Source organism: Lissotriton helveticus, chromosome 1_1 (assembly GCF_964261635.1).
Source record: "Lissotriton helveticus chromosome 1_1, aLisHel1.1, whole genome shotgun sequence".
NCBI lineage: Eukaryota > Metazoa > Chordata > Amphibia > Caudata > Salamandridae > Lissotriton > Lissotriton helveticus.
Window position 1 is genome coordinate 902153580 of NC_136057.1, and position 17769 is coordinate 902171348.

The 17769-nt window shown below is 45.0% G+C and overlaps 1 protein-coding gene across 3 annotated transcripts in view; it reads right to left on the reverse strand.

Annotated features, from left to right (window-relative positions):
* Nucleotides 1–17769, reverse strand: part of VEZT (vezatin, adherens junctions transmembrane protein) — a 280161-nt gene that overhangs the window by 156330 nt on the left and 106062 nt on the right. For all 3 annotated transcript variants that reach the window (XM_078675941.1, XM_078675933.1, XM_078675924.1), the window contains exon 3: nucleotides 841–930. In XM_078675941.1, coding sequence (XP_078532067.1) covers nucleotides 841–930 — 90 coding nt within the window. The remainder of the gene's footprint in view (nucleotides 1–840; nucleotides 931–17769) is intronic.

Sequence of the window (17769 nt, forward strand, 5' to 3'; positions counted from 1 at the left end):
GTGATGCACTAGCTACACAGGTGGTTGGTTATGGAAAATGAACCAATCACTCTGATGACCTTTCAATGAGGTACCTTAATAATACAAATCAAGGGACCATCCCAATTCGGGTTCAAGTCACTTCTCCTCAATAGTTAGGCATAGCAAAGATCATTACAAAAGTTACTGTCATGAGCCTTCCTGAAAAACAGGTGGTAGGAACCTACCCTTCTCGGTCTGGGTCGTTGCGGGGCCACAAACAAACCCCCAATCCCCTCCCCCCAAGATTACGATTAAAATAACATTTTCAGGCAGCCAGTACAGTGGTACTCCCGCAGCCCTCCCATGAGGCGCAGCAGGAGCCACTGAACAAGCTTCCACCACATGGTACATGGTTGGCTACACACAGCAAGGTTGTGCAACCAATCCACTGTGGGGTGGGGGAGGGGGTTAATCGCAGGGCATGGTGGTAGGCCAGGCCCTTTGGCCAACCCCCAATACGCACTGCCAAAGAGACACCCCATTGTAAGGACCGCACACCTGTTAGAAAAAATCTTATTTGTGGTTTGTTTTTGCTAGTTGTTCTGGTTCATACAGGAGTTACTTAACCCCTTCGACGCTCATGACGAGCTGGGCTCGTCATGAGGTAGCCTCCTCGCACGCTCATGACGAGCCCAGCTCGTCATGAAACATGGGAATGAGTAAATCCCAGCGTACGGGCGGAATTCCGCCCGCACGCATGCGGTTAATCACTGTACTGAACTTGCTCCGGTTCAGGAGTGTAGGAAGAATGTCTGCATAAACAAGCACCTACAAACTAGCCCATGTATAAGACAGTAAAGGTGTGGTTTGTAAACTTACCAACTGGTGTAATGTGTTATCTTTCCTTCTATCCAATGGAAACGGCGACCAGCTCTTCAAAGTGTCAACGAGGCCTGAAAAGATGTGTAGCTGAACAAAAAAGAAAAGAAAAGAAATTAAATTTAATAATATGAAACAGTCATTCCCTTTGTGATAAAAACAAATATTAAACATCAGAACAATCAAGGGTAAGGAAAAGGGGCTAATTACAAGGTAATTTAGACCACACTACTTTTTTTATGCCCAATCTAGAATTGCCCCACTATTAGCTTACTGTGGAACTTTTAATTTAGTTTGGTTTCATTCACAGAAAATAAAATAATTTTACAAAAAATAACCCTCATTTTAGAAAAATATCGAAAAGAACAATTATCAAAAGTTTGGATTTAGCAACAGCAAGGTTCTGCACTAGCGACATATTACTGCTCTCTGCAGTAGGACGTCAGCTGAAGACACCAGGGGAAGGAAGTTAAGGTATTAAGAAGGTGGACTTACAAACTGGAGGTCCCTGTTTATGACACATGAATTGCAGTTGGTCAGGGAGTATTTGTGACGGAGTATCCCGCTCACACACTGTGGCCCCACCAGAAGTAGGGGAGTAAAGCGAGGAGTATTCCCATCATAGACTTCTCAAGTGCACAGACTGGCTACAACTCAACTTACCATTCTCGCCAAAGAGTGCATTAGAACTTTTATTGACTCTGAAGGCTAGACTATGAACAGATAGCCTGTATCAGCAAACTAGATTAAGGATTAAAGTTTATAGTAAAACTGAATCTGATCCCAGACCATCACACAAAAGAACTCATAAAAACAGCCAATAGTCAAACTAGAAATGATGTATTAGCCTGCCATCCAGGCTTGATTATACGAAAAGGACCTTAGAGTAAAACTGGCTTTTGGAGTCTAGTGCAGCAGGTTTCCTGCTTATTACCACGTCTTAACTTCTGCAGTTGAGAGGGAGAAAAGGAAGTTTGTTGTCACTCTGTTACCAGTCTCGAGCAGGAGAAGAGTTTACAAACCAGTCATCCTAAAGGAATACATACAACTATCTCTCCAGTCCTACCTACCATTATTCTTCATTGACCATTTTATTTAATCTGTCATTAAGTTGTCAGTCATTTTAATATTAAAATTTCCATTACATCAAACGATCTTCTCATTTTAGTTTTCAGCATCCCTAACGCCTAACTGTATCTCTTGCCAATAATAAATATTCAGTCATTTTAGTATTAAATCATTTTTGATTACAAAATGTATCTTACCCTATTCAAAACCTCACTCCAATGTTTGTTTTAAATAAAATAGAATTTGAATTTAATTATATACACTTTATTTAAAATTAAAGTGTATTCTCTTTTCCTCAAGTCTAATCTCTACACTGTCCTTTGCCAAAAATGTTTTTATGTATATTAGTTAACTATTTAAATAACACTTACCTTAACTCTTATGGCCAATTCACAAACTTTCCTAAATACATTAAACTACATTCAAACCAACTGTTGTAAAATGTGCTTCCTTTACAGAATAGCCCGCATGCTAATCCGAACCTCATCAACTGACAACGTTTATTATTTATTTTGACTAGTGGAATGAACATAAATAGATTTTAAAAAACAAGGACATTTACCCAAACTTCAATAATGACTATGCTATCCTTATGGTCCCTGTAATTCCTAACCAGAGTCCAAGGGGTGTTTAAAGCCAGATTGCCCTGCAGGTATCACGGATGATCAACATAGGGTGGAGCTTCACGTTTCTCTTCACAGGGTGAGAAAAACGTTTACTTACACCTAATGACTGGCTCTTTCACTAAGAAGAACATCCTGATAACCTTAGACCACCTAAGAGAGAACAGTTTTTCAATTTCTGCCAGTGAGCTGCTCAGAAAGGTAGGTAGAAAATAAGTGTGTTTAGACGATTGTCCATAAAACAGTCTAAAAAGCACAATTAACAATTAAAATCAATAAAAAGGTCCAGTCTTACTACCCAACTACCCCTCACATTGTAATTCATCATAAAATTCTATTTAATGGACTATAAAAACCGAGCAATTGCAACTGCCACATCTAAATAGCGCATTTCTGATAACTCCACAGCTTTCCCCTATGAAGAGTACCATATTTACCAAGCATTTACAATGCAATGGACTCGGCAGAATTAAAGGTAGAGCTATTAGCATTGTTCATGATTTTTTTTCTTTTTTTTTTAAATCATACATAAATGGCATTGTCATTTACATTGCCAATAGCTTAATCGCTTGCATATGCGAGACTTATTGCATTAGCACCCACACACAGAGTAAGTAGTATAGTAGAGTGAGTAGTTGAGAGTGAGTAGGATAGAGTTATTAGTAAAGAGAGTATTAGAGAGCGAGTAGTAAAAAGTGAAAGAGTGAGTATTATATAGTGAGAGGTGTGACTGGATGTGTTCTGGTCACCTCAACAACACTCTTTTTCACACAGATGCCTGCGTATGTTCAGTGTTTGCCATTTTATTTAGAGAAATGCAGGGGGGCTCAAAATGTTTTCTTTGAAGCAGGGAAATAAAGATTCTCTCTCCCCTGACTGGGGGATTCGCCCATACTCTGTACAGTGCAGCCCTTGTCAAAATGGTAATTATTCATGGAAAACTGCCTACTTCTCGTGTCCTCTAAAATAAATTCTGGAACAAAGGTTAGAATAAAGCAAGGAGGAAAACGTCACTTGTATTTAAAAGCGAATTCCCAACGAACAGTCACACTATGAAAACCTTCTCATTGGAATTACTTGAGCTGCATCATCTCCTGAACCTGGTTCCAAAGTGACCGAAACTTCAAGGAACGTAGTTTCTAGATCTAATAACTGGCATAACAGCTTGGTGGGTTAAATACATGCTCTAGACACAGCCTATTATCTCCCTAAGGTGGAAAATACCTGGCTTTAAGTGGGATGAAAGTAGTGAGAGATTTCTAAAAGGGGCAAACACCTACATAATTAAGTGCAGTGCTTAAAGATAAACTACATATCTGTGATTTCAAGTGTGCCACCTGACCGGTATTTAAACATTACTGAGGCCTGTGGAAGGGGGCAGTGGTCGTCAGCGTCTCAGTCACTCCTGTTATGATCACCATTAGACATGTACTCCCTTTTTCTCCCCACATCTCGCCCATCAACAGATCTTACATCTCTTTCCACTCCAGTGGCGGTGCGTCCATTAAGGGCGCTGGGGCGTTGCCCCACAAGCCGCCAGCACACGCAGCTCCCTCGGCGTCAATTTGATAAGTAAACTCTCAGAGGTTACTCAAGTTCAAAAAGACGCCGAGGTTGAACTGACAACAATCATGTCAGTCAGCATGACTCGGACCGCCCACCCCGGTGGGCGGTCCACGTCATGTTTGTTTGTCACCACAAGTGCGCATGAGTGGGGACGGAGGTCGAATTTTCCTCCGTGCCCACTCATGCGCACTAGTGTCTGTTCTGCTGGGCATGAAAGCGAGGGTTGAGCAAAGGCCTCGGTCTCCTAATGGGCAGAGCGTAACACTGCCCTAGGTCAATCGGATTGGCTGAGAGCGAGGTGTTGCCAGCAGTGACGGAGGACGGAGAGGACGGAGAGGCTGTTCCTCAGGCGCCAACGGGACCCGAGTAGAGGCTGCAGCCAGCGCGGACCCGGTACGTTTTTTATTTTATTTTCACATATATTATTTAATTTCAGCCCTTGGCCCTTCCGAGTACGAGTAACAGCATTAGCTGCTGGCCTGCATGCCATTCCTCTCATGTTGTAGGCATGTGTCTACTAGCGCACGTGTTGCCAGTGCTGGGGCCTCGCAGCGCCATCGCAGGTTAAAGTGCGCCCATAATTTATTTCTGAAGTTTCCACCCCAGACCGGATGCAGGTCACCTAGTGATGCCGAGGCCGGTATTGTGTGCAGTGCTGTGCACGTGCCTTTATCATGTTCATCCAGCGTGTCAGTGGGATCTGGAAACGGACCGAAAGTCTTCAGGACGATGGTTCCGCCTCCTGCAGGTCGGTAGTCAGGGCCAGTGAAAGGCAGATGGATAAAACTGTGAACAGCATCCGTGAAAACATTAATTCTGTGCAGGTTATTTATTTTAAAACAAGATCCTTGACCTTTCACTTTGCGAAGTGAACTGCCAATCACCTATGCCCTTAGCTGTAGATCTAAGTTGGTGGTTTTAGTAGTTACACCAATTCAAAGAATTACATGCCTATTTTAAAATATATAAATATGTATAAATGTGTAATTTTAAATATGTAGAATATATGCAGAAGCAAAGAGTACAATGTAGTATTTCGACATTTGGAATTGGGAGAGGCCATGACCCAGAAGAGGCAAAGCCCTCTTGGCCTCTTCCACAACAAAAGTAATAGTATAAAAATGTCTGTGGATCTGCATGCATGGTTTATGCCTGGCTGTTCCCTCATGGGTACGCTGCTGCTTGGCGTCTCGTGAAAGAGAGGTAGTCTGCATTAATTGCATGGGGAGTCATTACATTGCGACCACTAAATTGGGAGAACCTTTGCATTGCACCTTCTCAGATAAATTAATAATTTTGTTTGTATATATACAAGTGCCCCATATTCATTACCCAAACATATATTATTAATATGAATGCCTATAAACAAATATGTACATTATCCCATGTTCAGATTGCTTATGTGTGAGTGTGACATTTTCATAATTTCAGTGTAACAAGGTTTATTGCCACTGTCATGACTCTTGCGCGCTATCGAAGTAAGGACGAGGAATATGATGGACAAATATTCAAATGTTAGCTTCAGTTTTTGTTTTTTTTACAAATGTCCACCACACAAGTATGCCATGCTCACCATACTACTCAAAAATTCGTGGGCTCAGAGTGACTACTGTTAAATGTAAATAGGAGTTGTGTATATTACTTGCCTGGGAGACATGTTTGTGCAAGGGAAGTTCTCAGAAAAAGGAGCAGAGTACAGCAGGACTGTGCGCCTCGTAGTTTTGGTGGACTGTATATTAATTCCTCAGCATTAAAGCCTCTGCCTAGGTGTGATGATTTTTCTGAGGTGCTGCCTGTATTCGTTGCTGTGTGCGTGCTCAGGCGGAGAATGTTCTGGGAGCCGCCTTAGCTGAGTGGTTGTGTGATGCCTTCCATGGAATGTTGATGTTTGGATCAGGAAGAAAAGCTGTGTGAAGAGGTGACGGACGGTCGAAACATCTGGTTGGTTCCCCTCAAGAGGGCTTCATATGTGTTCCCAGGGTAGAGTTTATTTAATTAAACCTATCTGGTACCCTTTCCATGTTAGTTCATCTGGCATGATAGAGTTGTGCTCCTTCCCTGGGCAATGCGACTTCCGGCATGGTAATTGTGCTTTTGCTGTGGGATAACATGTTTTCTGGAATGACAATGGTCCTTTGCATGCAGTTTAATATATACTATGGCGGAACAGTGGTCCTTAGCATAACTTCACAATTAGGTTTCAGGCGTGGCAGTGTTATTTACTACACATGTTCAATTGTAGAATCTGCAATGTCAATCTAATCTTTGTTTTTCCAATTTTAGCAGAGTGGGTGCTGGCTTCATAGCAGTACGTGTAGTTACTGAATGCTAATAATGTGTGAAACTGGAACCTGTATATTTGGTTACTTGCACCTGTCATTGCATCACAAACTGCAAAGCAGGCAGCTTGAGTGGCTGATTGGCACAGTGAGCTGTCTTCTGTCCCAATGAGCATCAGTGAACATTCGGTCTGTGATGTCACAGGGTGTGGTATGCTGGTGTATCATCATACCGTTAGAAGCAACCCACGTTATTAATGCACATGTAAAATGTTGGCTATTAGATACTGGCACAAAGTTTCCAACTTTGGAGATGCAACTAGGCCAACTGTATTAGTTAGGCCAGCACTGCATTTTCTGTAGCAGCAATGCTCCACCACCCTGCATCCATTTTTGTATTTGGCACAACATTTTTATATGCAGAGGATTTTCAGCTTTGGAAATATATAGCTCCTAGGTAATGTGGCAGACCCTGAATTATTGCAATATTACATGCTTTCCCCCATAGACCTGACTGAATATTGTATGGCTGCAAGCCAATGTATTCGATTACTTGTGCTATCATTTTTACCAATTAGACCCATTTTTATAAAACCAACTTTGTGTCAGTACCTACATGTTGTTATATGGCTCCCTTTATTAATGTAGTAACTGCACTTTCACAACTGCTTTATTAACCATCTTGCTTCTCAAATTTCCTTGAAAATGCCCCCTTTACCCACTCTTTTTTCAAAATTTTCTCGCGTTTGAACCCCCCGACCACCTCTTAAGATGTTCGTGTTCGCTCGCTACACTCGCTCGCCACGGTGCACTCCGACAGAAAGTTTACGCCCTACCGGTTTCAAATGTCACCAGCCGCCACTGTTCCACTCTCTCCTTCCTGAATGTACCTCCCATCGTCTTCACTTCCCCAACCCAAACACACAACGCACCCACTCACCTGCAAGCACTGCATTTTCTTTCACTTCCGCATTGTAAATATTTCAACAACAGTGGCTCTTCACCCACATTTCCACAGAATCACAGTAACAACTAGAATACTTGACCATAGCTACGTGCACTCTGCAGAGCGGCCAAGGATTGGATGGCCTGAAATTTGAACACTTTTATGACCCACGCACAAGCAGTGAGAAATGTGCACTGCCTTCATCCTCAACTCCAGAGCTAACAGTGTCAATGTTACAAACACCAGGAGGTGATTCAGTTCATCAGTTTAGGTGTACCCTATACTGTACAAGAGTAATCTGCTGCATGAAACAAATACAGAATCACAGCATCGTAGAAACAGCTAACACTCTTTGGAAATGCAAGATCAAGCAGAACGAGGAACAGGGGGGTGGGGGGCAGACAATCGAGCGGGACAAGGGACGAGGGACAGGGGGGTGGGGGGGACAAAAAACGAGCACAACGAGGAACAGGGGGTGGGGGGCAGAAAAGCGAGCGGGACGAGGAACAGGGGGGTGGGGGGTGGCAGACAAGCGAGCGGGACGAGGGACAGGCGGTGGGGGTACGAAAAACGAGCACAACGAGGAACAGTGGGGTGGGGGGGATTAAAAACGAGCACAACTAGGAACAGGGGCTGGGGGGGCAGACAAGCGAGCGGGACGAGGGACACGGGGGTGGGGGGCAAACAAGCGAGCGGGACAAGGGCAACAGGGGGGTGGGGGGGACGAAAAACGAGCAGAACGAGGAACAGGGGGTGGGGGGGCAGGAAAGCGAGCAGGGCGAGGGACAGGGGGGTGCGGGGGGGCGAAAAACGAGCACAACACAGCACAGTAAATGAGATTTTACATGCTGCTCGGATTTATCTGCCCCGGATATGATTAAAAAAAGTTGTTTATGACTGCATAAAAAAACAGCATGGCGTAAACCACATATTTAGATTCGCTGACAGTGCTATACATTTTATTACTACTTTTAAAGGACGAGAGAGACATTATAACTCATTTAGGACTCCATCTCTGATGTGCCACTGCTTCTCCCCTCACTCCACAACGGTAATGAATAATAAATGACATCTGGCGCCCCAGTCTGGATTTCTAGGAGTGTGTGATCACTGTAGACCAATGTGAATAATGCTTACAGTATAGTATCCGTTGTTCAAGGCAGTATCATCCAATTTCATATTACAGTTTCCCCTGCTTAAAAAACATTCCCCAGCTGCAGTAATCAACAAGTGAATGCAGTTTTTATTACAAGGGACAGGGAAGTGGGGGGGGGACGAAAAACGAGCACAACGAGGAACAGGGGAGTGGGAGGCAGACAAGCGAGCGGGACGAGGGACAGGGGGGTGAAAAACGAGCACAACGAGGAATAACTCACTGGCTGGGGCGGAGGACTCAGCGACTTCTTCCGGCGGCGGTGGAGCCGAAATGGCATAAGAAAAGCAAAGCCATTTTCGCATTCGGGGGCATGGTTTTTGCAATTGAGTGACGGATGACGTCACGGCTTAAAAACTGCAAAAAACACGCCCGCGAATCGCAAAAAGACGGGGCCTGAACAGAGTGATGCCCCTCTCCTCCAATGGCTGGCCTCCGTTTAGGAAGCCAGCCAATGGAGAAGAGGGTCGGGTTCAAGCCCCACTGTAGCCAAAACATAAAATCCGGGCTCCGCCCACACTGCTTACGCAGTGTGACCCTAGGCCCGAGACCTAAAAAATAGAGGTCTTAAAAACGTAATTCGATTTGCGGAATAAAAAACACAGTCCATTAGTATATGCAGCCAGAATCATTCTACATTCGTGGGGCAGGGGCAGAGGCCACTATTGTCCTGGACCCAGGCCCGCTTTGGGCAGGATGAGTAAATTGGATTACATCCCACCCTGACCCTTAATGTTTCATTTTGTAACCCTGGATCTGGTAACTGTAACAAATTGGGAAAGACACTGTCCTGACCCAGAGTAGAAAGTGAAAAGCTGATAGATTGCTTCTTGCTCAGGTAAGATAAGTTGTTGGATTCGGACACCAAAGCAACATACTCTTAATACCGGCTTGCCTGGTAAGGGATACCAGGATGGAATTGGCCCACTATCTGTATAGAGGTTCCGAAGGGCAATTAATCTGGTTCTTACATCCTTTGCCCACCTTCTTTCACTACGTTGAATCTCTTCCAAACACAATTTGGAAACTTTGGACACTTCATCATCATCAGAGAGTGTATTAAAATATCTTAGGGCCCGAGTAAAGGCCATCAGGTTCCAGGAAACAAACTTACACTCTCTCCTTACGGCTTGTAACATGGTGCCCTGGAGGGAGAAATAAAAGCCTTCTATGCCCTGCCCCTTCTAATCTATCCCATTTATATGTTGGATCAAGGGAAAAGACCTCTCCCCCATACAGACCCAGCGGGGGAATCTTCCCTTCATAAGTCTTTAGTAGTGTAGTATAAGAAAGCTACTATTAAATCTTGGTGGGCAACCGGCTTGCAATAGGGGCTTCTGCTTAATATCATCCTGATGCGGGTCCCAGTTTAGGTTCCTCCTAAAGGTCAGACCCAAATATTTATATTGGTCATCTTGCTCCACCTCCCATGTTTTCAAGTGCCTATTCAATTTCCTTACTTTTTTGCCCAAAACCAAAATGTTGGTCTTTTCCAGGTTGAAGCAACGCTGTTTCTGCTTACTATAAGTTGCTAAAGCATCCAATTTCCTCTGCAGACCAATTGGAGTACCATCCAGTAATACCAAATCATCTGCATATAGCAGGCAGTCAATATGATGTTTCCCAACTTTGGGGAAAAAAAGACTTGTAATGGAGATCAAGGCGGGAAGGTCAGCTAAAAATAAACTAAAAAGCAGGGATGGTAAAACACACCCTTGCCGAAGGCCATTCTCGATGGAGATTCTTTGGGATAACCAACCTGCCTTGTCTAGATCCATAAGAGCCCAATTACCAGAATGCAAAGATAGGAGTACACTCAGGAGGTTTACCGGACGCTCCCAGCCAACAAGGTTCCCCCAAAGGATAACCCTATCCACAGAGTCAAAAGCTGTCCTAAAGTCTACAAAACAACAGCACAGCCTTTGATTTACCTCCAATGACTCCCGGATAAAGGCCCGTAATGCAAACAGTGATCTATAGTGGAGTGACCCTCCTGAAAAAAAACCTGTTCTATTGGTATTCTCTTGGTTTCAAGGGCCCAGTCTTCTAGTTTGGATAAAATAATCGTAGAGAAGATCTTTAGTGAGATATTCAGGAGGTTAATAAGCCTATAATGTTTGGGGTCTGTACAACTTCCTTTTTTAAAAATAAGTTTTACTACAGACCCTTTCCAAGAACAAGCATTTACAATGCAATAGGTCTCGCAACATTAAAGTTTGAGTTATTGGCATTGTGTATGACAATGCCAATAGTTATAACTTTTGCAATTGTGACCCCTATAGCATTTGTAATGCAGTATGTGTTGTATTTACGTGACTTAGATGTATTGATATTACAAATAACAATGGCTTTTAATTTTTTTAAATAATTAATACTTAAATAAAAGTTATTGTAATTGAGTCGGTGGAAGGGTGAAGTGGGTGGGCAGTAAGTTGAAGTGGAGAGAAAGGAGGGTGAAGTTGGGAGAGAGGAAGGTGAGTCAGAGAAAAAAGGGCGAGGTGTGGAGTGTAGAAAAGATAAAGCACATAGGAACCAGGCCTGGGTACAGGGAGGTGCATCCTACATGAGGGACTTCGAGAGAGTGACTGGCTTTTGATCAGAAACATCTCCGCATCTCCCTGGAATCACCTAATCCAGGCACTACTTTGATAGGGAGATGATGCTCCTAAACTTACCTGAAAGACTACTGGGCCATGGGTTTCTGCAACAGTCCAGGTTGGGGGGCGTGGGGGTTGAGGAGTGAGGGGGTTCAGCATAGACATACAGTGGTCCAGGCCGCTCCTCCTACCACTCAGTGCGCCCCCCATGCCATGCAATCCGACGTGTTCGGTGTTCTTCACCTCAAATGACAGCAGTCAGTAACAGAGCAGTCGCACACAATTCAGGCAGCTGTCAGTAACAGAGCAGTCGCACACAATTCAGGCAGGGGTTTTTCTCTTTGTCGGCAGGCGTCACAACATCTAGAACACAGGTGAGACCTCAGAGATAGGCCCGCCAGCTCCTACCTTGCCCGTCTGCTGTGCTGGCCCGTCTTCCAGAGCTCCTCTGCAGTTCTTTAAGCAGCCAGTGTCCTGACCCGCATGAGCGTCGGGGCTGGCCGTCTCCACACAGCCCGAGGTCATCTAGCCACTTGGGCTGCCTCTGCTTGCGGAGGTGATTTCTCCCCTGGGGCTTCGGCATCTCAGAGCAAGTGAAAGTGAAAGGCACGCCGTCAGCGTGCAAATCGGCGTGCCCAGTGGCAGCGCATGCGGGGTTTGCAGCTGTGCTGGAGAAGTGCTGCGCGGCTCGCGAGCCCGTGGGAGGGGGCCGCCAAAGCAACAACAAGAGATCGTGAGCTCCAGTATTTCCAGGTACTCTCGAGTGTGCTGGTGACATTAGCACATATGAGAGCATTCAGAAATGAATTGGACTTACAAGTAGACACCCAGCCTGGTGGAGGTCAATATTACAACCCTGCTGTGACAGATAATCAAATAAAAACTGCTGCCTACTTTACTCCTGAAAGTTTGTGTTTTAAAGAGTGTGAGCATTGCATTCCTCGCAACATCAGTGGATCGTGTGGTGCACGCCATCTGTGCGTGCACATCTGGATGTGCTGGTCTGTGCAACTCCTCCTTTTCTCTATTTGCTGCCGCCGTGGTGGCCTAAATGTGTATTTATATATCTTACGTTTTACCCTGCCACCACTTTTGACAGCTGTTTGGTGTGTTTGCCTGTGCATGTGACTGTGTGTGTTTCTACCTCTTGCAGAGTGTGTTTTTCTTTCATGTGTTATTTTGCGACTGTTTAGGGTGGTGAAAATTACATTGCAGCTCCAAACATTACAATCTGTGGGCGCCTCCGTGCTGCAGCTGGCACATCCTGCATAGCACGTGCAGCCTTAAGCTTCTGTGGCCTGAGTGCCTCTGCCTGCATACATGCAACATGATGGCAATAAAAGGATCCTCAGGCTCTCACCACTCTTTCCTTGCTTCTCTACGTACTAAAGCTGATGCATGTATCCTTCAGTCCATGGCCCACTTCCCACGGACCACGGTCCTTTGAGGGTCACGTTACGTGCATCACGGAGTTTCTTTCATCATAGATCACCACTTTCACAAGTGTGGTATTCCGGGGTGTGTAGTTCAAAGTCCCGCAGTAAGCAACTTCCCGAAGGCTCCTCCACATATAGCCATGAAAGTACTGCAACTGGCAACAAATGGCCCAAAAAAGACTTTAAGTCCAAGCCCCTGTCACAAGCAGTATGCCAATGTAAGTGAGAACGGCTAAAGAAGAAACAAACTAAGCCCTAGCATCAAATCCATCTATCCGTGCTGACCAGGAAACTACACACAGTGGGAAGGACAACAAGAGGACATCTAAAGGACAGTGGGGACTGCTGAAGAGCGGCGGCCTGCATCTATGGGGGGCGGGACACTTGTGCAAATAAAATAAAAGAATAATAAAATAAAACACTTACCGGACGCGTCCTCAAGAGACTCTGTGCCGATGAGTAGTCCTGCAGTTCCTCCAGGGCACAAGCAGGCATCCACTTCTGTCAGGGCCCATTGAGGAGCGGGCTCCATGCTTAATTAATATTAATAATGGCAGGAATGGTCTGTGCGCCTCAGTGCACACAGCAGCAAGCGCTGTGACTTCCGTCTGCAAAGGACAGCTGCGCTCCACCCCTGCGGTAAAGTTTCTCCTTTTAATATGGTAGGCGAGGAATAATTGGCTAAGTAAGGTATGGGGAAATCGTGCCATGCACTCTCCCCGTGCCTAAAAATGAACCTGCCGTCTGTACTGCAACCAGTGCTCACGGGACGCTAGGCAAATCGCTCACTCTCCCCGTGCCTAAAAATGAATGCGTCCTTCTGTAATGCAACCAGTGCTCCCAAAAAGCTAGGCAAGTCGCTCACTCACCCTGTGCCTAAAAATGAATGCACACGTCTGTACTGCAACCAGTGCTCAACGGAAAGCTAAGGAAATTGCTCCCTCTCCTCGAGCCTATAAATGAATGCGTCTGTCTGAAATGCACCGCTTATGTAAAGCGCTCCGACACCTTTATGCAACACCCCAAAAAAGACCAGCACATTAATTGACAAACTCACCGCCGCAGCCCGCCTTGGACAGGAAGCCAGGCAACCTGTGTTGGGGCCGCAAAAAGACAGGAACCAGACGGGAGCCTACCCCGCACTCCTGTGCCCGTGGAGCAGAGCGAGAGAGCGCGCGAGAGCGAGTGTGCGCGAGTGAGTGCGTGTGCGTATATATATATATATATATATATATATATATATATATATATATATATAACCTGATTCGGTTCAGTCATGCTGCACGTGCCCATCCTGGGAAGCAGAGCTGGTGACTATAGGTCTTGAAGGCAAGACAGCGATGGCCAGGTACGAGACCTAAAAAGGGTAAGAGCCAGACGTGGCGATCCAACTAAACAGGGAGGAATAAACCGTGGCCCACCAAACACTATTCATCTTAATTATTACTACCAGGATATTATCGGGGCCAGCAGCTCAGTAGAGCTTTACTTTCTCGATGACAGCTTTTACTTCCTTAACTGATAAACAGGTGACGGGGAGTTTTTTTCCTAGGAATTGTCTGGGATCTATCTGAACCAGAAGAACCCCTATACAGGTCTGTCAAATAAGTAGCCCACTGCTCTTCTGGGATCACACAAATGAGGGTTCTCCTATTTGGCGCACTAAACGCGTTAACTTTTGTCCAAAGGTTTTGTTGATCCTTGGACAGGATAATTCCCTGCATCTCCTCCACCTTATTATGGTAGAAGGCTGCTTTTTTTGCCTGCGCAAGACATTTATATTGGAGTTTAATCTTAGCCAGCTCCTGGGAGGATAGGGAGCCTGGCTCTCGGTCTCACCAATCGCTTCAGCTCCTGGCAGGTGGAATCCAACGAGCCCCCCTTTTGGGACGAGGGTCTGCTCGCATACCCTTCCCACTTATGTTTACTGTGATACAACCCAAAACTTGCCATACAATTTTATTGTACCGCACAATATCATCAAAATAGTTGGGGGGGATATCAATCTTCTCCTCTAATTGGAGGGCGGCTAACTGTTGGAGATGAATAGAGTCCAAGCGTGTTGAGAGCCTACGCCGATAGGACATTCCTAAAGGCAATACCCTGTCAGCGGACCCTGGCTCGCACAAGTCAAGAACTGCTGTAGTTGCCCAATGATCACTACCCTCATTATTTGCCACCTCCTACATCTGAAAATGATTGAATTGCCAAAAGGACATAAATATATAGTCAATGGGGCCTGAGGACTGGCCCTGCCGGAAAGTTGCTGCTGCTGGCAAATCATTTTTGAATCGTCCATTTAAATAAATCAGACCATGATTCGCCAACCACTGGCCTCCTTTTTGATGACACCAGGACGAAACTGCGCTGGGGGAATGTTATAAGATTCCAAAACTTCTTCCAGCTGCAGGTTCAACTGTTTGGGAAAGAGACGAGCATTGACATCTCCTGGTATTATTAGGACTGCTTCCAGGTATTTTGCTAAAAGGTGCTGGAAAAAAATTCAAATACTTCTAGCCACCCTTTCATTTGTCAATGACCTTCTTTATGGATATAGACATTTATAAGAAGGGAGTATCTAAGAATGTTATTTCTCAAGCTAAATTCAACCACTGAAAAATGCATGCCACTTGACACATTTATAACCTCCACTGATCTCTTAATCACCTAAGTAGAAACTAGTGTCAGGACACCTGTAGATGCTCTCCCCTTACCCCGGCTCCAATAATTTGCTATTCAGTACCACAAAGCCTCTTTGCTCCTTTTTTTCATAACACCCAGGGCCTGGTTCAAAGAGATTTTGTTGAGACTTACTAATGTAGTACACCCGGCTTGTACAACTCGTTTACTCCTGAATTAAAGGAGTAAATCAAGGGTAAATCAGGATTACTCTCCTGGCTTACCATTACTGAAACTCAGGGGTAAACCAAGAGTACTACAATAGTAAGTCACACATTTTCAAAGCAAAATCATAACGATTCTTTCATTTAAATAATTGGTCTGTTCTAGCTTGAGAATGTATCAAAACCATTAAACGTCAGTAGCCAGCTATGCTACTGAAGAGTGTTGCCCGTGTCCTCTGGCTAGGGGAAAGCTGTGAGACTATAGATGCCTCTGGTCAAAAAAACAAAATGTAGGTCTTGATATCAGAAAAATGATGGTACTGTAACAGAATTTTTTTCAGAATTTTGTTAGAAAGTGAACCGTATTTGGGTGTGTCTGACTTTTTACACTGAAATTTTAAAATCTTTGCACTGACACAGCGCATTGATGATATTGTAAAGTTGTATTATTAAAATACGAATCTCTAGCTGTGAAATAAGTATTTTTTATTTAATTATATGGATTTGATAGAGATTTACAATCGAAGTGTGGAATGTATCCAGACACCCTCCCCTCCACCCCCCATCCAGACAGAGGTTAAGAACTTCCAATGCAATAGTCCATGTCACAAAGAAGAAACAAGCACTGTTGTGGACAACAACTTAAACAAGGAACTCCATGGGAATGTACAGAGCAAGAAAAGATGGAGGAGGAGGAGATAAGAGGTCACTAAATGGTGGGAGACAAAAGGGAGTGGATGTGCCTGGAGACCCTTCAGGTGTGTGCAGGCCCTATACAACACTGTGCCAATGAATAAATTAGTTATGAGCAGCGGTCATTTGTGTGCCGCATTCGTTACATATCAGCAACCTGAGACTCCAGATGAGAAGAGCTTTGCTGGGCAGACTTGGCAGGAAATAGGCAGATACGGTTTCCAGCCGAGCTTTGTTTGCCTTTAACCTGTGAATGCCTCAAAAATGATTCCTGTTACCGACTTACCTGTCACCATTCATTGTTTTCAAGAAAGTAAGAAATAGCACAAATGGAGTGAGCTCCAAGGCAGGGAAGCACCCAATCTGTTTGATAGAAGAGCGCTGGAGCATCATCAGTCCTCAGTGAAGCGCAGCCTGGAGAAGGCGACCATTACAGTTCAGGGACTATCCATTGCTCACTATTAACAGCCTCTGAGTGCCTGGGGTGCAAGCCGATGTCCGGGGTAGTCTGCTATGACGATCCATGTAAGAATAATCGTACTACAGACAAACTGTTGCATATTCAGCTACTGGAACATTAATTTCGCGGCCACCAAAGCCCAGCTCGGTAAGGAGATCTTGGAGGCTCTGGCGGAACCTTCACCTAGACATCTCCACTGGGCAGCGTCTACTTAAGGAATTTATTTTTAATTGGACGCCTGAAATTAAATCAAACGAAACGAAGGACTGCGGGTTCTACATTACCAGTGGCCCTATTCTACTGGTCACACAGTTGCTGGACACATTTAAAGAGCAGCATCTCCTTTTCACAGAACATACCAGAATCTTCGGTAACCTACTCTGTATTGGTCCGACCACTAGAATTATTTACTCCAAATTTCAGTTGTAAATTCTGAATTTCATAATACTGTAAAATAACAGCAGTGCTGCATATTCTTATTTACCGAAAACACCACCACACCAATTGCAACTCCAGCAATGTAGTCTACCTCCTGACTTGCCCATGTGGCCTCCGCTACATAGGTACCACCACACGCAAAGTACGTACACGAGTGGTGGAACCCAGAAGCACAATTAGATGCAAGAAAAACATCAGCAAATTGACAGAACATTTCCTCATCTCCAACCACACTCCAAATGATCTGACTTGGACCGTGATTTAACAATGCACTACCAACAGGAGTGATAATGACAAGTTCCTCCTCAGTAAGGAACAGCGGTGGATCTACCGTCTTTCCCTCCATAAACATGGACTTAATGATGCCATACCATGGAATTCCCTTAACCTGTAACCCCCACTACATGGGCTAACCTATGATCTCTGTGCCTGGGTGGCTCCCCTGATTCTGCAAAACCCACTGTCTGGGCCATAACACACTGCCCTCCCCTACTGGGGCCCACCCACCCTACTGCGCTTATTACTGCGCCTCCCCTTTTATTAGCCCTCGGAGCACCCCAGCTGCCCACTATGGGGGCGCCTTATCCTTCAATGCAATTAGTGCACTCTGCCCCTCGACTCTGGTGTCTCTCCGGAGCACCCAGGTTCCCACTACAGAGGCGCTAATGCCTTGCCCCCCCTATACTGAGATACCACAAGCGCTATACGAAGAACTACCGCGCATGCGCTATACCCAGAACTGAGATACCACAAGCGCTATACGAAGAACTACCGCGCATGCGCTATACCCAGAACTACCGCACATGCGCAGTAGCAGCCCGCACTGC